Source organism: Chroicocephalus ridibundus, chromosome Z, assembly GCF_963924245.1.
Source record: "Chroicocephalus ridibundus chromosome Z, bChrRid1.1, whole genome shotgun sequence".
Classification (NCBI taxonomy): domain Eukaryota; kingdom Metazoa; phylum Chordata; class Aves; order Charadriiformes; family Laridae; genus Chroicocephalus; species Chroicocephalus ridibundus.
In genome coordinates this window covers 11431546-11454125 of record NC_086316.1, presented here as the reverse complement: position 1 = coordinate 11454125, position 22580 = coordinate 11431546, and the positions used below count along the sequence as shown (strand labels likewise).

Sequence of the window (22580 nt, the reverse complement as noted above, 5' to 3'; positions counted from 1 at the left end):
GCTGGTACTGGGTAGCAGTGAGATCTTTGTGTGGAAGAACGTGACAAGGTAATAGGATTTGAAGAACAACCACCTTACAGTTCTTTGAAAAAAGTTGATAAGAGGTATCTGTTTCATAGCATGTATGTGCTTTCAAGTATATAGTGTATATAAGGTGAAATGTACATTTCACTCAATGTCGAAAAGGTATTCAGAGCCAGGGCCTTTCACATTCAGCACGAGTCCTTTCCACGTCCATGGCTGGTCCTCCCTGTGTTCAGAGCAATCATTTAAGGCTGCGAGCTTCATCCCGACAGCTTCTTAACAGTCTGGCAAACTCCGATGGCTGGCAAACCCCTGCCAAAAAGTGAGGTGAGTTATTTGTGTCCCCCAGTGAAATGCTGATGAGCAGCGCAGGGGGGATACAGCAACGCGGGCAGCAGCTGCTGGGCAGTTTGACCCACCGCCTGCCTGTGGGCAGAGCTGAGGTTTCATTAAATCTTTGCAGGACGTCTAGGAGCTCTTTTTCATCTTTCCCTTTTTCTCCCCTTCTTTTTTCTCCTCCCCCCCTCTTTTCTTTCCTCCTCTTTTTTTCCTTTTTTCTTCTTCTTTTTTCCCTTCCCTCCCTTTTTTCCCTTTCCCCCATTTTTTCTTTTTATTTTTCTGCTTTTCCCCCTTTTATCCCTTTCCCTTTTCCCCTTACCCCTTTTTTATTTTTTCCCTTTTCCCTCCCAAGTCCCCCCTTCCACCCCTTTTTTCTTTTCCCCTTCCTTCCTCCTTTTCTTTCCCTTTTTTTCTCCCACCCTCTTTTCTCCCCCTCCCTTTTTTACTTCCCCTCCTTTTTCCTTTTCCCCTTTTCCTCTTCCCACCTTCCCCCCTTTTTCCTTTTTTTGTCTTTTTTACTCCCTTTTTTTCCTTTTTCTCTTCCCCCCATTTCGCCCCTTTCTTCCCTTTCTTCCCTTTCCCTTTTTTAATATTTTTCTTTTTTTGCCTTTTTTCTCTTCCGCCCCTTTTTTCTCCTTTCCCCCTTTCCCCCCTTTTTTCTTTTTCTCCTTTCCCTCCCTTTCTCCCCCGTTTCCTCTACTTTCTTTCCCTTTTCCTTCCCCCCCCCTTGCCTTTTTTTCCCTTTTTCCTCTTCTTTCCCCCTTTTATATTTTCTTCCCGTCCTATTTAACGACCAAGGTTTCCTACCGCCGCAGCCGCTCCCGCCCCAACGCGGGGAGGGCCGGGGGCGGGGCGGGGGGCGCCGGGCCCCTCCCCGGGGCGTCTCGGCGGCGGTGCCGGCAGCGGGAGCGGCCGCAGCCGGGTCCCCGCGGAGCCGCGCCGGCCTCTGTCCCCCGGTCCCGGCCATGTCGTCGGGCGGCAGCCTGAGCACCATGCAGCGGCTGGTGGAGCAGCTGAAGATGGAGGCGGCCGTGGAGAGGATCAAGGTGCGCCGAGGGGGACCAGCCGCTCGTTCCCGGGAAGGGGGCGAGGGGTGCGGGTACCCCGGGGCGGGGCGGGGCGGGGCGGGGGGGCTCCGAGCCGCGGCTGACGGCCGCGCCAGTGCCGTTCCCTGCTGGAAGGAGCTGTAAAAATCATTACAGGGGCGTAAATAATTACAGCGGCTCCTCGTTAATTGTGCGCCAGGGAGCAGGGTCGCGGGGAGCCGCCCCCCAGCGCCGGCGGGTTTGCGGCTCTTTGGGGGAAATCAGGCGATTTTCTACGCATGCATGAACCTTCTTCTTCTCCAGACAAAGGCAGGCTGTCGCGGCGGTCCTGTCCTCTGCCAGCTCTCGAGGTTCCGTTTGTTTTTTTCGCCTCTGACAGCCCAAATTCACCCATGCAGAGCTGCTCTTGGTTCCCAGCAGGATGGAGGGGGTTCACAGCTGCCTCGCGAAAACTGCTCTTTCCAGCCACACAGAAAATCCAGCGTAGGCTGTGAAGTGATGAAGGTCAAATTAATTTGTGTCCTGCATTTTCCTCTTCTCTCATCACCTCCGTGCGTTCGCCATTTTTCTCTGGCCAGTCACAAAGCACCAGCTTCCTTAGTCTGACCGCAGTGCTGGTGTGCTGAGCTGCAGAAACTTAGCTAACTGACTTAAAAATATTTTAGAATATTTTTTTATCAGTATTCCTGTCCTGGGCTAGTGAAAAACTTGAAGTGCCCGTTACAAGGTGAAACCACTATGGCTTTTGGATGTCATCCTGAATCAATTAATTAACGTTACTAAATTTTCTTAGGGAATACTGAGTCGACAGATGTTTGAGTCACTGAAAGTGACTGCTGTTTATCACTGCAATGATGTGTGGGAATCTGTGAGAAACGGTGCGATGCAGAGTGAAAATGTAGGCTCTTGTGGCAAGAGGGATATTGTTTGGTTAATCATTTCTGTGTTAGGCATTTCTCCGACTTTACACCACCAACAATAGCCTGGATCTCTGTTCCTGCTCATTTTGAGGCATGTACCCCCTCCTCCTCGCTTTTTTTTGTGGTGGGGAGGGGGCATAAAAGATAGCATTTGTAGTTTATTGGGTGTTGCTTTGTGGTGGTAACATATTCTGTAGCTGGACTTCTTAAGGCTACGTTTTTATTATGGGTTTGCGTGTACCCCAGCGAGGCTTGGCCTTGTAAGACCTTGGTCTCGTCTTTCTTACAGCGCTGTGCGCAGCAGTCGCTTTCCAGGTCTGCTGTTCTAGGAACCTGTTTGGGTCTTTTTATAATCACAACTGAAATGGTGCATGATTAAAATTGTGTCTTATAAAAAGCGTTACCTAGGGGTTTCTTGACATGCAGTGTAAAAACAGTGAGGCATATATTCATCTGGTGAAAAACCACTTGGATCAGTTCTAGCGGACAACTTGGGTAGCAGAAAACGTTGTTTGGGCGACTTTGAATAGACAATGTGTTTTCAGGCGGAAGCTGGACATGAAAGGATTTTTAAAAATACATCCCATACTGTGAAGTCCCAATGGTAGTTTTGTTTACCCTGCCAGCTAAAAAAGCAGACAGGAACAGTATTTTCAGAAAGAGGAAACCCAAGTAGGAAAGAAGTACCCACACGTATCTTGCATGCAGGGAGCGTGTTTGTCCGGTGGTGAAATTCAGCAAAAACCTGTGTACTTTCTGTGTGACCTGGAGAGGCGAAGAAGAATGTTACAGTGGCATAGGTAAGGCAAAGAGTAGGCAGATCTGTCCTGGAACATCCTGCTGCTATATGGATAATTCTCACACAGATGTCAAAAATCAGGTTTGTGTCTCTCCAGGAGCACCAGGATAGAATCGTGGAATCGCCTAGGTTGGAAGGGGCCTTAAAGATCCTCTAGTTCCAACCCCCTGCCCTGGGCAGGGACACCTCCCACTAGACCAGGCTGCTCAAAGCCCCATCCAGCCTGGCCTGGAACACCTCCAGGGAGGGGGCATCCACAGCTTCTCTGGGCAACCTGTTCCAGTGCCTCACCACTCTGACAGGAAAGAATTTCTTCCTAATATTTAATCTAAATCTCCCCTCTTTCAGTTTGAAACTGTTAGCCCTCATCCTATTGCTATGCTCCCTCATGACATGTCCCTCCCCATCTTTCCTGTAGGCCCCCTTTAGGTACTGGAAGGCTGTTATAAGGTCTCCCTGGAGCCGTCTCTTCTTCAGGCTGAACAACCCCAACTCTCTCAGCCTGTCAATCAGCCTTTCAGATCATTGAGTCCAACCATCAGCCTAACTCTGACAAAAAGTAAACCATACTTCTAAGCACTATGTCTACCTGTCTTTTAAATACCTCCAGGGGTAGTGCCTCAGCTGCTTCCCTGGGCAGCCTCTTGAGGCTGGGGTTGGGTACTAGCAAAGAGTCTGCACTGTGCTTGAGGCAAGGGTGCTGAGGCTGCAGGAGGTCCAAGGGGCTTGGGCAGGGTGGGAGACACCTTTGCAGCCTCCAGAAGGGGGTTCTCCTCAGGGAAGGGAGGAGTGGCAAAGTAGCAGGGATCCTTGCTGTGGCCGCCTCTCCCTTTAATCCGCCGAAGAGAACTTGGGAGGCTGTGGGAAAATGCCACTCCTAACAACTCCCTGAAATGCTGACAGCTGCTGGGTAAATTCAGGCAGTTACCGGGATGAGCGTCCTGGAGGAGAGCTGGGAGGCGGTGAACAGGACAAACAGCAAACGGAAGTGTATGCTAGGCCAGATTTCCCACACACTTCCAGATGCTCTGAGATGGGATGGCCCAAAACCAAAATCCCACCAGGGCTCCTGGCTGGGCCCTTCGATCAGGAGGCCGGGGAGCGTGGATGGTGCTGGTGGCTACTGCGTCGTCCCTCCGCTGGCCACACTGCAAAGTTGTGCAGGAAGGAGAATCAGGAGTCCTGATTTCAGGAGTCCTGTAAGAAGGCAGAAGTGACCTTGTATTCTCACCCACATGTTCAGTATTTCCTTTTCCAAAAAATGTAGCAGGCAGTGTGTATTTTGACAGTTCTCTGCAGCTGTTACTAATTCGTGTCTGAAAAATTGGGAATTCCCCTACATTTTCCTTCGAAAATACAGGCACGCTACTGACTTGCTGTCCACAGGGAGAGCAGGGGAGTTCAGTGCTGGAGGCATCTTGCCTTTGAGTTCCTGGGCTTGTTCTGCAGCTCTGGACTGTCCTCTTTGGAGGCCAGAGTGTGGATTTGAAGCTCTTGCTTCACTGCCCTGGGAAGGTGGCAATTTGGACTTAAAATCCTCATCTTTTTGCTTTCGTTCCTTGTTACACTCCATGTTGCTTAACTGTTTGGGAACAAAAATCCTTTTTATGAATTATCCGAGGATATAAGAGTTCAAATATAAAACTGAAAACAGTAGAGTGGATTGGAAAACATTGTTGTCATGGCCCTGTGCGTTTTAATGAGGACAAACTCCATTGTGCTTGCACCTCAGTCCTCTACACTCCTCTGGCTCATTACTAGAATGGTATTTCATGTGTGTTTCATTGGCGCTTTGAACATGTGTGTCTGTGCTGAATTCACTTGGTGTTTTAGAATCCAAGAGCTGACTTGGCTGCTCTCCAGCTCTGTTTGATAATGGTTCTTCAAGAGGAAGTGCCTAATAGATGCTTGTGAATGAATTAGTTTCCGCTCTGGATTTGTTTTTCTTTTTCCTTTCCGCACAGGTGTCTCAGGCAGCTGCAGAACTCCAGCAGTATTGCATGCAGAATGCCTGCAAAGATGCCTTGCTTGTTGGGGTTCCTGCGGGGAGCAATCCCTTTCGAGAGCCCCGCTCTTGTGCTCTGCTCTGAAATCAGGTAATGAAGTCACAGATGACCACGACAACAACCCTGATTTGAAACTCAAGCCCTAGGAGGTACAAGGGCACATGGCGACAGTTGTTTTGAATGTCAAGGTCTTGGTAGCAAAGTGTTCATTGCTTCCCTGCTGGCTCTACACATTGTCTTCTGTTTCTTTTAGGTGTGGCAAATGAAGCATGTGTCTTTCCTACAGCTCTTTCTAGAGGGGTTTTGTTTACGAGTGGTTTTTTTTGTTTGGTTGGCCAGTTTTTCTGTTTGAGCAGCTTTAAGGTCATCATCAGCATCCAAAATAATAAAAACTGTGCCACTGTCTGTGGCACGCAGCTGCGTTTGACCCAGCCGGACATAAAACACAGTCACGTGTTTTATGAAGAAGTAAGACAAAGCTGTGTCAGCTGCGTGTGCTCTGATGACCGGCTCACAGCTTAATCAAGAACCTTGTGAAAATACACTTTCTCTCCAGCATCAGACTGCAGTTCCTTTGGCCATGTCTGTCCTTGGGCTCTTTCTGTCGTTTACTGATGGTGCAGCACCAAAAGCGGTGGAAGCAGAGAGGAGCTGAGGCAGCCCCTCATCACCCCCTTGTTCAGCGCAGGTCTGAAGGACGAGATGCTCCCTGAACTCTCTCAGCCTTAGCCCTCTGCATTGCTTGTACCTGCAGAACACTTGCAGAGCAGGTGGGTGGGTGACCGTCCGGTGTCCGCAAGCCTTTGGGATCCAATTCCAAGGTTCCCACTCTTGTTTCTGCCGCCTGTCACACGGGTATCAGTGATTGCAGCAGGAGGAAGGAAGACCGCGCATGATAGTAGTCTTGGGCAGGATCACACCATGACTTTTGTTGGAAAATCATATTTCTTCTGCATGACAAACGAACGTGGAAGTCGGATATTCAGAAGGGGTTACTCTTTTTTAAAAGAAAAAATAAAAATAGTTCCTGCTAAAGAGCTGAAAAAACTACAGAGAGAGGAAGAACCACTGAATTCTGTTCTTTCTTTGACAGTGCTATCAAAGTGAAAATTAATGTTTTCTTTAAGGGCAGAGTTTAAACTAGAACATAAATACTTGCAAAATCTTCCCCTTCCTGCTGCCAGGGGTCCTGAGGTTGCAGTTGTGCTGGTGCCTCACCAATAGTGCGGTTTGGGTTGTTTCTACATAGGTTGGACAAAACAGGAATGGACCTGAAGAAAGAGAACAACGGAGCATGAGATGCTCTTCTGGAAAGAACTTGTGGGGGGGGGAAGCACAAGTAGAAGATTTTATTAATTTAGGTGCTACCCTTAATTCTTCATGCAAATTAGATAAAATTGATAGTGACTGCTCCACGTGTTCTTCCGTTATTGAAGCAGCCTTTCTAATATTTGTTTTTGGTGTGTGTGTGTTTCTGTGTGTATTTCTAGGATTCAAGTTTGATTGCACCATCCTGAGAGGATACAAAATATTTTGTCAAACGAGTTTGATGGTTAATTTATGATACTTTTAGAAATGCGTAGCTCAGCCCAAGACGTCATTTAGTCATCTTTTGCTGATAGATCAATTATTTAGTTTATTATGATTTAGTTATGTTAGGATCATAAAAAATAAGAGCAAAGTTGAAAAGCCAATTAAAAATTTTTATAGTACTCAAGGGTGCCAACATCCAACAAAGGAAAGTGTTTATTCGTTTTTTCTCAGTGCAAAGGAGCTTTTGTGTTACAATTTGTAAGAGAAATGTGTCTCCTTAGGAAGACAGCATTTAATAAACCCTTTTTTTCCTCTTATAGGGAAGGCCATTGGAGAGCTGCCTTCAAGCATGATATGAGTAACAACTGCCTTTCCCTCACAAGAGAAGTCTCTCTCTGTGTCCTAACTTTTGTGTGGCTAAAAATGATATCCTAGATATTTATCTGTTTGTTCTTGTGTATCTGTACTTCACTATCTTTTGCTAATGTTCTTAAATTTTTTAATGTAACTCTTATTCTTTTCATAATTGTCACCATTGTTACTGCACTATGCTAACTACACAAATATTACTTGAGAAGCTTACATTTTAGAAAAGAAAAATACATGAATTTTTACCAAATTGCTTACTCCCATCTTGGTAAACTGTTTCACCGGAATGGTAGTAAAAACTTAATCTGTTTTTTTCAAAATACAACATCCAAAAAGTGAATCGTTGAAGTATAGAACTAAACACTGTTAGTACTGAAGTAATGTTCTCAGAGGGAATTTTGCTTCCATTACCAAGACCTGGAACCAACTACGTTTTTTTTCACGTGCATCTAAGACCATAAATGACGTGTATTGGAAACTGCTGGACACAATGTGTAGCACAGACTTGATTCCTCAGCCATGTTTCTTACAAGACTTCTAATCTGTAATGCTTCTCCTAGTTTGTATTCGTAAAGGTACTGCTGTGGTGGGATTTCCTTGACATGTTTAAAATGTGACCAAACAGACACTAAAAACACACGCGAACACCCAAAGATAGTTGCATGCGTAATTGTCAAGGTTTGCAATACACAAAACTTAACTAAAATGTGCTTGGTCATTTGCCTTCGGTTTTTTATGGACCACTTTTACAAGGACAACTAACTTTTTTAATAGGTTTTTAATTTTGTCTACTTTCTATTGTTTGTATTAATCTTTTAGAAGTTTGGAAATAAAATTCCTTTCCCTACTGGCTTTGAACTCATTGTTTAATTGTAACAAAGAGCAGATATTGTAAGGAAGAGGATACTTCGATTTTGCAGTGGGAGTGGAGGCCTCAAGCTGTTTGGCTTTTGGGGAAGACAAAGTTTCTGTTGGATTTTTAGAAAATGTGTATTACTAATAGAAAAATCTTATTTATAGCTTTTTACCATTTTTGTGGCAAATAGTAACGTTATCAGGCTCACTTACATATTTTGAAACTGTAAGGAACAAGTTGGCAATCTGAGTACTTAATTGTCATTAATATTAACTGAAATGGGGCAATGAGTGTCCTCCAGGCAGTTCAGTCTTTGTCAAAGGATTTTCATGCTTGCTGTCCTGCAGGAGGACACTGAAATGAGAGTCCTAGTACTGCCAGTATACATTATGCCTCTGAGTACAGAAGAGAACATCCTTCCTTATGAGCTTTCCTTTGCTCTGGCTTCGTTTCGTTGTAGGCTATTTGAATATGGTAGTTTTTCTTCTAGTACTCAACACGTGCCCACGCTGCGGAAGCCCAGGGGAAGCATGGTTATTCCTACTTGCGCAGAGGCGATCAGAGGCTCAGATGGAGGTCAAAATGCTCAGGTCAGGGAGGGTGGGAGAGGGAAGAGAGTAGACATCAAATGCCTTTCAATGGCCAGCATCTGGCGGATGGTCACTCCCTCCTAGGCAAGCCCTTTGTATTTCTTTTACCTCCCGCAGTAAAACCTCCCCATGCCATCCCCACATCTGTTTCTCTCCCAGGTCCCCTTCCTCCTTAGTGTCCCTAGGTGGAGCTTGTATTCTGGAGCAGCTGCTGAGCTGGCATAAGGGGCGGCCAAATTACAGAGTGCGGGAGACTGCAGCCGCTGCTGGCCAGCCAGTCTCAACCGCTGCTGTCTCTTGGCTCTCCCGCCCAGCCCCGTGTGGTACCTTTCAGCTGGAGCACCACCGTCCACAGGTGTTGGAGGAGCAGCACCATGTGAGCACACTGCAGGTCCTGGCTGCATCCGCATCTCACATTAGCAGCCTGTAGGAAGACCTGTGCAGCAGTGGTGAGATGGGGGGATTGGGAGCACTCCACCCTGGTGGTTGTTCTGCAGTCCCACGGGAGGAAGACACGGATTCCAGTCATCCTTGCCATATCCCTTTGCTCTCAGGGCAGCCTGCAGCTCAGTTGCTGGGTACAAGCAGGGAGAGAGATGCCAGCAATGCCACCTCTGCCCTCCCAGGCATGGTTGGTGACAAAAGTTGGGGGGCAGAACAAGCTCCAGAACAGGGTGGGTTGGCATTGAGGCTCTTGGGTTGCTGTGAGGAGTCATTTTTACGAAGAGTGCCACTGCTGGGTGTTTTGTGTTGGCTAAAGGAAGAAGCAGCGTGCATCTTGGCAGCTCAGCTTTTGCTGGTCACCTTTCTAGAGGTACCCAACGAACCTGATGAGCCTGGGCAGCTGTCAGCTTCTGTAGGTAGCAGAACAGGGTAGCTCTTACCTACCCAGTCAACAGGACAACATCTCGTCTCCAACTGCAGGTGTACGTGGGTACGGACTCCTTTGATGAACTGAACACCAAGATGGCTTAGACAGGCACAAGCATTGCATTTTCCTTCCCCTGCTCTAACAGGTGTCATCTGCAGTAGGGTGGACGACTGTGAGTAACATCTTTGCTTCCTGTACCAAAGACCATGCAAGAGGGCTGTCTGCTGAGCTCACAACTCTTCACACGGCACATGGAGGCCTTCATACCCGACTCATGGCAGCAGGTCCCACGGGATGCCCGCAAGAAAGCAAATTAAATGAGCGCATGCATCTGTACACTAAGTGCCACACACGAGCCACAAGGACCCCTTGTCTCACTGCCATCTCTCGCAGTCCACAAACAAGGGTCTTCTCCATCTGCAGGTGCCACCTGCCTGATCACTAAGCAGTTTGCAAATTTGATCCAAGAAACTGCTGATGGAGGACCGGTGATTAGGTTTTGTATTGAACCTTTTTGTCTGAGAAGTAGTTACATCCTAATTCTTCTTAGTTATAGATTATTATGGGGAGGGGGGAGAAAGGTGCATCTTTACAGTGCAATAGTAATTTTCATACACACTAAACTGATGGGGGGGAGAATGTCATGTGATAAATTTGTCAATCTGTACATACCTGGGAGAGACAGAGTCATAAACCAATACAGTAAAAAATAATGGGTCATTGCAAGACAGCCCTTAATTTTTCTTTACTTATTTAATGTAGGCAACATGCCTTTGTTTTCAAAGCGATCCGCAGATTATCTGAGCCAGTCTTCCATGATTGTGCATGTGAAAGTTCTGCTGTCACCCTTTGCCTGTGGGGAAGGAGAACATAAATACATAGCTTGGCAGCGGCAGCTATAATTTTCTCAAGTGTGGTCATCTGTGACTGAGACTTTGTAGAGCTGCACTCCCAAAAAGAACAGATTCCTGGGCCTGGCAATTTGGGACACAGTTCTGAAAAACAGAGCCAAACCCATGACGCAGAGATGGAGAATGGTTAGGGCAAGTGACCACAAAAATGGGCCAGAAATAGTAAGCAAACCACATTTTTTATTTAAGTTTTTCTCTTATTCTGGGCAAAATAGGGTAACTCTGGGTTGTTTGCAATTCTACTAAAAGTCTTTTAATGTTACACTTGAAAGCATAGCTTTCAAACTAGAAAGTTTCTAAAGTCTTGCGAACAATTTGCATACAAATAATTTGGGGATATTAGTGTGAAATAAAATTGCTATAATTGCTGTCATAATAGCTTTTAGGAATTCTCAGCCGAAAATCAACACTCCATTTTCTCTGAAAGACCAAAGCTTTCTCTCCTAAGTGACGGTTTTATTTATCCAAATAGTGAATATGCGCTTAATGAAGGCTCAATGTCAGGAAAGTGTTTTATTGTAAGCATAACCCTGAACTTGGTGGTTTGTTGTTTCGTTGTTTTTTTTGGTTTTTTTTTCTTTCATTGCATCAAACTTTAAAAGATTTGTGACTTTGAAAACTGAATCATCTCAGCTGAAGGCCACTGAACAGACACCAACATTCTAGAGCTGGCAGGCATGCCTGTGCAAACCATGCATGCATTCCTGCAGCAGAATGGAGTTACTGTCTACCATTGCTCCCGCAGATATTTCCACTTTCGTTGCCAGATCTTTGGATGGAAAGTGAGGGGTTGGATATTCTTCTATCTTCTCTCTTCTGTGGCTTGCAACTGAGATGCCTTTTTTTAAAAAAAAAAAAAACAACCCTCTCTTACCTCTTCCAGCTGTAGCCTACAATATCTGGCACTGCCTCTCAGATGACTCTCATCTCCCTACCTGCCAATGCACTGCAGCAGGTTGAAAAATGCGGATGCCAACAAATGGACCCCACCAGATCATGCAGAGAGCTACAGTCACAGCTTAGTTCTCTGAATCAAATCTATTAGAATCCTATATTTCAACATATCTTGCACATCTTGTCCACAAAACAAACAGGTTGTTTCTGTAGCTTGATTATGATTAAAGGCAGTTCAGGAACTCATCCCATGGTTTCTAAAGGAGCTTTCAGAAGGAAAGGAGTGGAGCTAAGCTCAAGGAACAAATACGAAGGGTTACAGCTGTAAATGCAAGAAAGCTCTAAGACTTTATGAGCAGCCTTGAGATTCAGCAGATCTAGCCCGTCTTCAAGTTTGCAAAGCTCAATGCTCAGGGAGCAAACATAGGTGCCTTTAACTATGAGCTTTAGTGTTTCGTTTTTTTTCATTCGTATTTTATTTTTTGTATAAAAAGCGATAAAGTACCTTTATAACACCCATGAGAACAAAGAGAGAAGCAGTAACTGTCCAGATTCAAGGAACTAGTTTGTTTAGTAAAATTTTAAAAACATAGAAAAGAATCCTGAATTAGTAAGGATTCCCAAACCCTAATTTCTCTCTAAAAATGAAAAAAAAAAAAAATTTCATTTATTTCCCTTCAAGGAGTTTAAGAATTTTAAAAAGTATGTGTAGTATGCAAATCTCCATTGCATTCAAAAGAATTTAAGACGTGTTTGTCCATCACTTCTTCCAGGGACTCTTTCATACGTCAGCCTCCTTTTTTTGAACTCTGTTACTTCCGCAAATCCTGAATCTGGAAAAGAAGTGGAAAGAAAATATATGTATGATAAACTACAAATACAACACGTATACAGACTTAACTATGTATTTCTCAGAAGCAGTAACAGACTTTAGCTTCAACCAGTATGCTCTCTATGAAAAGTATCATCAACTGCCATAAATGTAAATGTGTACAAATTAATATTAACTACTACTTACTACTACTGATCAGTTTTATGCACATCATCCTGTAACAATAATACAGGACCTTATACAAAATAAATACATCAACCTGCACTATGCTTAACCACAATATTTCAGTAAAGATTTTAATGCTTATTTCTATTTCATTAATCTTATACTCAGTACTATTCAGTAATTGTGAAAGTTAATTCTTTTTAACCAGTCTTTACAAAAAGTATTGTCAGAAAACTTTAACACTGACCTAAGGATTTTATCTGTTCCCGTGGAAATACTGGCTTGGCATATTGGATTAATGGTTTGTGGTTTAATAAATGTTTGATCTGAAGCCTGAAGAAATCCCTGGGCGTTCACAATGTGTCTTTTTAATTTGACTCTGTACACTTTCTTAAAATTGTGATTCCACGTTTCTTAAATTTGGGACTTCAGAAGGCTTTCATTGTATCAAGGAGGTTTTTTTGCATTAGCATGCACACCTATTTAGTGTACTTAGTTTTCCCCTGGCTAGTGAACGATAAAGTAAAATAAGCCAATTCTTTTAAAACCTAAACCAAAAATCCCTTTTCCTTTTTTGATTAGATTCAGATTTAAGTATACCTTTTCCCCACTGGGCAAGAGAATCACTGAAAGCTTATCAAGTTGGAGATCACAGTGTTTTCAGAATCCTGTAAAATGTAGTACCAGAAGAATCTGCTCTGATCTCTACTGAAACAATTTTATTTAGAATTTCATACCATCGGTGCCAGTTACAGGTTACTGAAATACTGCCAACTACCCAGCAATACTCCAGGTCTCAATTTTAGTCTCAATGGAGAGGCAACAGGTCTGTTCATAGTTTTTGTATGAGCATTTTAATTTATATAGGCTGAAAATTAAAAGCAGTTCACCATATCCAATTAACTTTTTCTCTCTTTACTTCCATAATTGCCTTAAGCAGTCCATGAAACATAATATCAATTAGTTAATTGTGTTTTCATGAATGACTCTGATGTAATTAGTGAAAGTGTTTAATGCTGTGCTGACCTTGCCATACCACCAAGAAATTTAATGACAGGCAGCAACGGAGAAAACATAAATTAAATGACCTGTACTAGGAGTTGGGCACTTTATTTAAGAAGTTTAACCTTGGATTTTTAAAGAATGTGGCATCTCACCTATAGGGAAACATCAGAATTTAAAAAAACCTAGAATATAGGATACAGCAAAACTTAGTCTGATGGGGACTAGTAATGCTTTCTTACTTTTAAGACTCCATGGATACATGTTAGGCTTATCAAAAAAGGTCTCAAGCGAACTATATTTGAGAAAGTAAACCAGGGATAAGAAAATTACAAAAAAAGAGAAGCCTGAAGCTTTTGTGTAAGGACTGTATACACCTTCAAGGTGAACAAAGTTTTGAAATACACACTATACCATCTGTTTGAAGAAATACGCTTTGGAATGATACCAAGACGGCAAAATGGAGAGTTTAGTCCTGGAAACATTAGCTAAAAAAAATAACCCAAGAATAAGGGAGCTGTATGAAACAAACTTAGGAAGTTGTCAGAGTGAAATTCTTACTCCATTAACACCAACTGCAAAACACAGCCATGTAGTAGTATCTAAATTTCACTCTGAATTTGCTGAATCTACTTTTTGTCTTTTAAAGAAAATACTTTTTAGTCTTTTCTTCCCCCTCTTGTTCAAACCTATATTACAGAATAATCTTTCCCATAACTTTAAAAATAATTGTGGCATGTTTATTATGAACATTTCAGGCACTATCAAAGAGAGAAGAGGCTCAAGCTTATAATATTGGAGAACTAAATTTTTCAATATTTTACCAAGGAAAAATAATGGCAGTAAATATTTTTTATTATTATTCTGTATGCTCACAAGAGAAAATAAATGCTTAAGAACCTTTTATCACAGAAGAAATATATATATGCAAGTAAGTTTTTTAGTAAATGAAACATCCAGCTGTTGGGTTGGATTGGATTTAGCAACTATTTGAAGAAAATACAAAATCTAGTCTTACAGATAGTCCACTAGATTTACAAACAGAATTTCAACAAATTCTGCTTGCTTTGGACATACCTGTTCTATTTTTCTCTTTTGTCCATAAGAATGGTGGACTTTGTTTTCTCTTTCCTTTAGATTCTCTACCTATTTGGTGAAAATTCAGACTCTGAGGCTCATCTGGGTCAACAAACACATCAGAGAGAAAACCATCACATGCAAATGAATCACACAGGCCTGTGGATGAAAAGTCATTCCATGGGGTCTGGTCAATCAGAATTTCTGGGCTCTTAAACGTTGGGTCTCTAAATTCTTCTAGAAAACCCTTAGAGCTCTCCTGGGGTGCATAGTCAGTGAACGTTGGAAAGAAATCCTCTTTTTCAAAGTTTTTGGAAGAATGACCAGAGCTACAGTGCATACTGAAAGGCTGTCTTTGAACTTGAAGAGAATTCGAAACATCTAGATGAGCAAAATCTTCACAGTCCTTTAGCACAGGAGAGAAATTCTGCTTTATCCCCATAATTATTTCTGATGAACATGATTTCTTTTGCACATAGTTTGGAAGACCAGGGTCAAAAAATCCTTGATGATGATTCAGTGGAGGAATTATGGCTTCGGAATTCGTATGAGACGTCCCTAGTAGAGAAAAATTTGAACCATTCTGTTTAGAGAATGAAAAATTATTTCTGTATATATTACAGAAAACCACGATGCCATCGAGCATTTCAGTTGCAGTCTGTCTCCTCAGAATAACTGACCTTTCTAAGACTAGAAGATAAAGATTCTAATACACTCAGATTTTCACTTTGTTTCAAAGATGACACATTTTCCTAGTAATTCAAGATATTGCCTATGCTTATTTTGTGCCTTACCAAGCAGCTCTAAAGACTGATGATTTTGTTTATAATCTGGATACAATGTGTTGAAGTTATTCCGGTTTTCTAGGGGTGATGCACCTTTCACTGCCTTTTCTAGTGGAGCATCGGTATTTAGGCTGTACAAAGATGTCATGTCACTAAAATGCTGAAACCAAAAAAAAAGATACTCAAGGAGTGTTTATAGTACATGTCCACACTGTCAAAATTAAAAAGTTAATGCAGTTATTAGGATTCTAAGATGTATAATTTTTTTGTTTACTGGAAAGAAACAAAACAACTTACCAATACAGGAGACGAACGTACAGCAGACAATGTGCCACGTGTCTTAAATCTATAAACAGAGTAAGTAATAGCCTGTCTCTTGAAACACAGGAAAATCAATACCTTAATATACTCTGTTCTCTTTCATTAGTCCATGGCTGTAGGAAGTAGTGTCTGCAACGGACTGGCGCATATCATACATCATAGAGGAATTAAATCGATGAGATCTTTTTCTGCTTTTCAGTCCATAAACATGGCTTTACACATATGCAGTTCTTAAAATAATAAGTACAAGCTGATATTCAGTGCCCAAATTCACTTGCTCCTTCATCTTAACTGAATGCTTCTGATGTAGAAATTTGTCGTCCCATTTTCTTGACTGATAAAAGCTGTGCATTTTTTATCTAATTAGCTGACTATAATCAGTCTATAATTTTCCCTGACTTGGCCCAATTGAAAACAGTAGGACCACAAATTCTAATTCTTCATCTTAATCTCTAGGGCTCTTTCAAATGCTTAGTACTATGAATTTATAAGTGGTGGGTTTACTATTGTGTAAGATGATGGACAGATGGATGGATGGATGGATGGAAGGAAGGAAGGGAGGAAAGGAAGAGAGGAAGGGAGGGAGGAAGGGAGGAAAGGAGGGAAAGAGGGAAAGAAGGAGGGAGGGAGGGAAGAAGAAAGGAAGGAAAGAAGGAAGGAAGGGAGGCAGGGAAAGGGGGAGGGATAAAAGTCTTGGAAATACTTAACTGGAAAATATTTCTTATATTAGGGAAACATTTAAGCTTGTATGCTGGTACAATACTTGATACAATAAAGCTTGAATAGGAAGCTGATCAAATGGGTATTTTTCCAGATAAGGAAATGTTTAATAATTTTCACATTAACATAACGGTGACTTGACAAAATCTGCTGAGAATTAGCAGGCTCAAGATTTTTAGATGATAACAGCAAATGTGCATGTAGCTTCAGATAAAGAAACACAAAACTGTATTACAACAGTGCAAGAAGATTAACTTAATACATAAACTAATTTTGGCCAACCTTTAAAACTTTTTTTGGAACCTCCGGCAGAAGTTCTTGAAGTTGATCAAAGCTTGCAAGAAACAATCTGTTCAGCGAAGATACCTTCTTTAACATAAACTGAGCAACCAGCGGGTTGATACATGGAAAAGTAAGCAGGCATTGCTCTGTCTGGAAATGGAAACTATTTTGTTAGCTTGATATGTGACAAACCTTTTCTCCTTTTTTTCCTTTCTGTTTCTATAGAAAGACATCCCTATGAATATGTTATATCATAGAAACAGAGCTTTTAAACAATGCGCTTTTATAGCCCCATGAAAACTTTTTTTTTCCTACAGATGTAACAGTATATCATTTTTGCAAAAGAGTAAGTTCTGCATAGTAGTTTGACAAAAAGCAAGCACAGTCTAAAGATGTTTCTATTCTAAAGGATGAAACCAGGGAATCATGTAAACTTGATTTGAAAATGTATTAGCAGATTTAAGCAATACCATTGATTCAGTAATGGATCAGTACTGATGAATTTGGCTTCCTGCCCAACTAAGCCATTGTATATTTATCTTTTACAATTTGGATAGTTTTTTAAACTTAGTGCCTAGAACTATAGAACTGTACACATTGGTGGGCAGATGTGGAAGATAAATTTCTCTACTGGTTAACTGTGAAAGCACAGGGAAAGTCCGGGCTGCATTTAATTGTGCTGGCAAGGATGATGGAAATGTTATATAAGTAACTGTGTGTGTGTGTGTGTATATACACACATAAAAAAGATACATATACGTGTATATATATAAATAAAAGTGCTTCTTCTAATAATATATTATGAGAGCAATAAAAAAACCATAGAACTTTATGAGTGTAATCTAATGGAAAGACAAGCAAACCTCAGATGGCAAGACAGAAAGCCAGGATTTGTCCAACCACTCATGAGGACTGACATTAGATGCTATCAAAATGTTGTCAGCAATCTGACGAATTACCAGTGCCGTCTCTTCAATCCCTGGCATAAGAACTACCTAAAAGTGATACATAATAATTTTTGTTAAAACTTATACTAAGGAACGTCTTCATTTGCCACAGGAGTTAAATGGGAAAGCTTAACAGTGACCCAGAACACAGCAGCTTGTAATGTTGTGTAATTAAACCTGATCCACGCTTATCATGCGGAGGAACTCCAATCTCTGACCACTAGCCTGGCCACAAATTACACTCCTTATTTATGCAAATCCTATGCAGGTGAAATTAGTTTATCCTATAGGTCTTTTATATGTGATCAAGTTTATGGCTGTATTATGAGTTCCTAATAAAACAGGTAATTCTGAGATGCCTAATACAGTTTAAGAAGACATGTGACACTTTGAAGGTACAAGTAATTTCCACATGAACTACACTGCTGAGTACATGAAATGAAAAAAGCTTTATCCTCTTTTTAACTCTCATTTAACTAGATAAATTTGAAACAAAAATTTAATATGCAAATAAGTAAAAAATTGCCTAACAAGATGTTACTTTATGCAGAAGTGTTACAGACATCAACTTGGTAAACTGAACGAAACTTTTCCCCCATTTTTAAATGTTGATTATTCTAGATACCGCTTTTTCTGATTTATAATGAAAAAGTACATTTATGTTGTCACATTTAAAAAAAGCAAACCAGCTAACAGCAAAGACAATTACACTTTCTTTTCTTCTAGTACTTTAGTAACATAATACTAATCTGAAACCTCAAATTAAGACATAAGCAGGATTAATACATGTTCTAATAATTTATAAAAGTAAAGCTACAACCTCATTTCTTGACTCAGTCATAAAAACACTTCAGCTGCTATTTGAATCTGATTCAACTTCTACTGGAGTCAACACAGTCTTTTCACTGACTTCAGCAGCACTGAATTAAGCTTCTCTCTCTTATTTTAGTAATTTTAAGCTATTTTCTGTTTTTGATGTAGAATGCATACTTGATTAAGCACTTTGGAAACATCATACAGTGAAGATTAAAACAGAAAGGTTGTTATCAAAAAAATTACCTTCACTTCAAAGTCTTCCCACTTCTGTGTAAGTTCAATTAGAGTGGCATAAATTAAGACAAGGTTAAGCAGAGTATCTCCCCTGAGGCTGTACCTACAAAACAGTTTAATTGGACTGTTAATATTTAACATGCACATGTAATAATCACAAAATGTTTGTTCCATGTGTTAATAAATGTCTGTTTCACTTCCTGAATTCAGAATACTAGTACAGTTTGAGCATTAATATCTGTGAAAAGAGAACTAGGACACATTAAGCAACTGAATGCTGAAGGATGCACTACGAAGAAGAAAATGGAGTCAGCCCACAGCAAAGCAAGCCCGTCCTGAAGCAAAAGGACTGGATCAGGGTAAGTCACTGGAGGAAAATCACACAGAGAGCAAAGGTGATGCATGGAAAATTTACCACTTGCTCATAGAAAAAAAAATCTCACAATAGGTGGTAAAGGAACGTTTATGAACTATATCAACAAAAGCTGTGCTTCCATAGCAAAAGGAGAACTACTGATGCATTGGAAGAACACCTGAAGAATGTCTCCCTGTTGCAAATTACATACAATGGTGCTAACACAGTAATTCATAACCATGTTTTTGTAGCAGTTAATTTACTTCAAACAGTTATAAAGAATAATTCCAGTGGGTAGTATCTTTAGTCTTTTAAAATTTCTGGACCTGTTGATTTGAAATACATCTCACATTAGCATTACCTGCTTCAAGTCTTGTTATTTTATGACAACCATTTCTTTATCTCTTGTGTGAGGCTAAAAAGATCCTAAAACATGCAAAACATCTTTGCTAATTTTTTTGGGGTCTGCAGTGATCGCTGTTACTTCTATCATTCCACTGAATTTTTCAGTAGGAGCATGACAACATTGTGACTAAGTGAAATGTCCAAAGCACACTAGAAACAGGAGCTTACAATATTTATATTGTTCTAAAAGAAATGTGTTCCTACAGAGAAATCCAAAGAACAAAGAGTGTTAGCTTGTTCTAAAAGCAGCTTCCTTTAGTGACAAGTTTGTTTTAAAAATACCACGATAACAAAAGAATTTCGTAACTTACTCTAAACTCAGGCTTTCTCTGGAATAGAAAAGAATCCAACAGCATGTATATTGGATCGATAATGCCATCAGCTTTGATATTACATTATCACAGGATTTCTCATAATTTAGTTCTTCCATGCTCTACCATAAATGTAATATAAAAAGTAAAAACTAAATAAATATATTACCATGGCTGTCACAAGCTTTTAATGTGCATTGCTATATTATGCAGAACTTAGATCAAACATAAATACAACTAAATAATGCTGGTATTAAAGACATATCTGGGAGTTAGGAAAACTAGATTGTATTCCCAACTTTTATTTTGTTTGACCTTTAAAAAGCTGGTTCACTGCTTCATGCCCCTTTTTCCCTCTTGTAAAAAGGAAACACTGCTACTAACTTTTTAGGATATTATTAATATTTTTGAGAAAGTTAATAATGCAAAATACTGTTATACCCTCTAATGTACCCACTTAACCCATATAAATCATATTATACCTACAGTGGGTATATAAAGTACAAGATTGATAATTGCAGTAGCATTTGCAGTAGCATGTAGGAATGTCTATCTGTGCTGTGCTTGCAATACTAATTGATTATTTTGTTCTTTATGTATCTTTCAGTAGCAGTTCTACCTGTGAAGTCACCTGCCTTGCTGTGTACCGGAATTTAAGTATTATACTATCATCTAAATGATTACCTTTTATTAACAGTAGGACAAATTATTCTCTAGACTAATTCAGATAACTACCTGAAATGGGAGGAAGTAACATGCACACTGGTAAGAGAATATAGTCACAGATGCATTTAATTGGTTATTACAATATTCCTTTATACAACCCTATTTTCAAGTATGCAACCTTTTACTATATTTAATACAATCCAATATGAAGTCAAATGTTATGCTTCTGTGAAGAAATGTAGGTACAGACAGAAGAACATTTTAAACTAGTCAAACTGGCACAGAGAGAATTTTGGAGTTAATGAATATGGAAATAATTTGTGAGACAATGCATGAATTAAGAATAGCTACGAAGAAGAAAATATATGTTAGAAGGCTGCAGATATGGCCTAGAAGTGACCCAATGCATAACAGAATTTGGACAAACTAGTTTCATTTTGTACCTGCAAAAATACAGCAGTACATTCATCTATTGTCAACACAACATATCGATCTGTACTTCCAAAGAGCGTTAAGGGGTAACTACTGCTTCTTTCAACAAAGGTAATGCTGTACCTGAAGAAGTCAAATTATTTTATTAAATCTCAGTTAAGTAAAATAATAATCTCAGCTAAGTAAAATAATACGCTTTTCTTAAAGGAAATGAGAACATACATCTCAATACACTCTTTTTAACTACACAGTCTTTTCACACTTTGATCTTTCTCATATGCTGAAGTTTGCTTTAAGACACATTTGAACAATACACATTGATGTAGTAGTGACTTAATGAAATATTACTGTATTAATTCAATTACGTTGCTAACCAGACCAAATATAACCTTGATATACAGCCTTTGAGTTTACAAAAAAAAGACATAATACAGAAACAAAGAGACATAAATCAAGAAAACAGATACTCTTTTTGAGTAATTAAATGTATACTGCACTTATTTTCTTTCATGATTGTGCAGCACAGGGAAAGCAAACTGAGTGAAAACTCCCTGACTGCCATTGGTACGATGCTAAATTTTTCTCAGTGAAGGAGAACTGCCAGCAGCGCAGTGTCCTGTTACCAGCTGTGTGGGACTCACTGAACAACACACCCTCAGGGCTTTAGGGGAACCTTGCCTGACTAAGGGGGGAAGTTGAGAAGAGACAATTGTCACACTACTTGGCTTCATCTCTACGAAACACAAGAGACCTAAACCTGAATCTGCCAGCAGTGAGTCCTCTAGGAACTCGTATGGACAATCTGTTCAGACATTAACAAAAAGAGTGAACCATAAGCTCTTCAGAAACGATATAGCTCTTTGCTCACCTATTTAATTACTTCATCAGTGCTAAAAGGAGCTTGTGAGAAAGTACCAAAAAGCATTCCTGGCTATTTAGCTCACGGTCAGGCTGAACGGAAAATCTGAACAGGTCAGAGTTTAAAACTGCTTGTCAATTAAGTGTTCAGATGTTAAATGTCAAACATATAATCTTTTTTTTCCTGTTGAACTACAATTAGACACAGCTCAAAAATGGCTTCACAGTTGACTCTAGAATACAGCAAGGACTGAAACTTGTACATCTCTTCAGCAATATGGTGAAATCAACCATCTCTATCTCTGGCACTATGTTCAAAAGATGCTGCTGCTCTGTCCCTTGTTTGTTTGTTGTTTTTTTTTCTCCCCATGATAAAAGGCACTTTTATCAGGTATTTATTATTGTGAAAGCAAAATGAAAGAACATTATTTCAAAGAAAATCATATACACGGGCAATGATTTACAAACATTAAAATTTTTGTACAGGTTAAAAAGTATTCAAAATTAAATGAAAATTAGATCTGAATTTTATGAATAAAGTAGTTTTTGTTCTTAACCTCTCCCAAAAGCTGTGATGCATCAGAAAATGAAACTGTTTTACTAGTTTTCGTTTTTTTTGGTTTTTAGCATAGCTCTGGTAGATAAAACCCAAAAAATAAAAAAAAAAAATTTTATGAAGAATTAAATACGGTATCTTCCAGGCACCAAGAAGCATCAAAGCAAAAAATGTTTTGGGGTAACATTATGATTTTCAGGGAAAAGTAGACAATTAAAAAAGTTGTTTTGACCAGAAGTGCCAACTCATTGTTAAAGTAAACAAATCGGCCAGTTGCACTCTGGTTGACTTATATGTGAATCTATAGAATTAAGCTATCAACTTCAGCAGAAAAATTATCTGCTTGTCTCCTAAAATGCTAATAGTGTAATTGCAATAATGTTCCGCAAAGCCAGGTAGATGGCTACTACATGATATAGTAGGACAAGATACATGTCCTGGAAAACTGAAAATAAATAGTCAATAAGATTAAACAGGTTATTTTCACTCACTTGGATTCCAAAAGCTGAAGAATGTCTGGCATGTTAAGAAGACCTTCAGTTGCCAGAAATACATACGGAATCTGTACCTCCAGAAGAAAGGAACCACAAGGATTCCCTGAAACATTTTGTATATGTAAGACAGTAGTTTCATAAGCAAAAAACTAAAGATATATTTA

General features: G+C 40.2%; 2 protein-coding genes across 2 annotated transcripts in view; one reads left to right on the top strand and one right to left on the bottom strand.

The window, feature by feature from the left end:
* Nucleotides 1-1208: 1208 nt before the first annotated feature.
* GNG10 (G protein subunit gamma 10) lies at nucleotides 1209-7883 on the top strand. The gene is made up of 3 exons (XM_063320217.1): nucleotides 1209-1409; nucleotides 5093-5224; nucleotides 6988-7883. Exons 1-2 carry the CDS (start codon nucleotides 1329-1331, stop codon nucleotides 5216-5218), a joined length of 207 nt encoding a protein of 68 aa, XP_063176287.1. The 5' UTR covers nucleotides 1209-1328; the 3' UTR covers nucleotides 5219-5224; nucleotides 6988-7883.
* A 2160-nt stretch (nucleotides 7884-10043) lies between these two features.
* SHOC1 (shortage in chiasmata 1) overlaps nucleotides 10044-22580 on the bottom strand; it is a 52759-nt gene continuing 40222 nt past the window's right edge. Inside the window, exons 20-28 of the mRNA XM_063320309.1 lie at nucleotides 22414-22519; nucleotides 20520-20631; nucleotides 19411-19532; nucleotides 18349-18442; nucleotides 17206-17337; nucleotides 16343-16492; nucleotides 15029-15179; nucleotides 14235-14792; nucleotides 10044-11991 (exon numbers count right to left, since the gene is read on the bottom strand). Of these exons, the coding sequence (XP_063176379.1) occupies nucleotides 11891-11991; nucleotides 14235-14792; nucleotides 15029-15179; nucleotides 16343-16492; nucleotides 17206-17337; nucleotides 18349-18442; nucleotides 19411-19532; nucleotides 20520-20631; nucleotides 22414-22519 (1526 nt within the window). The 3' untranslated portion in view covers nucleotides 10044-11890. The remainder of the gene's footprint in view (nucleotides 11992-14234; nucleotides 14793-15028; nucleotides 15180-16342; nucleotides 16493-17205; nucleotides 17338-18348; nucleotides 18443-19410; nucleotides 19533-20519; nucleotides 20632-22413; nucleotides 22520-22580) is intronic.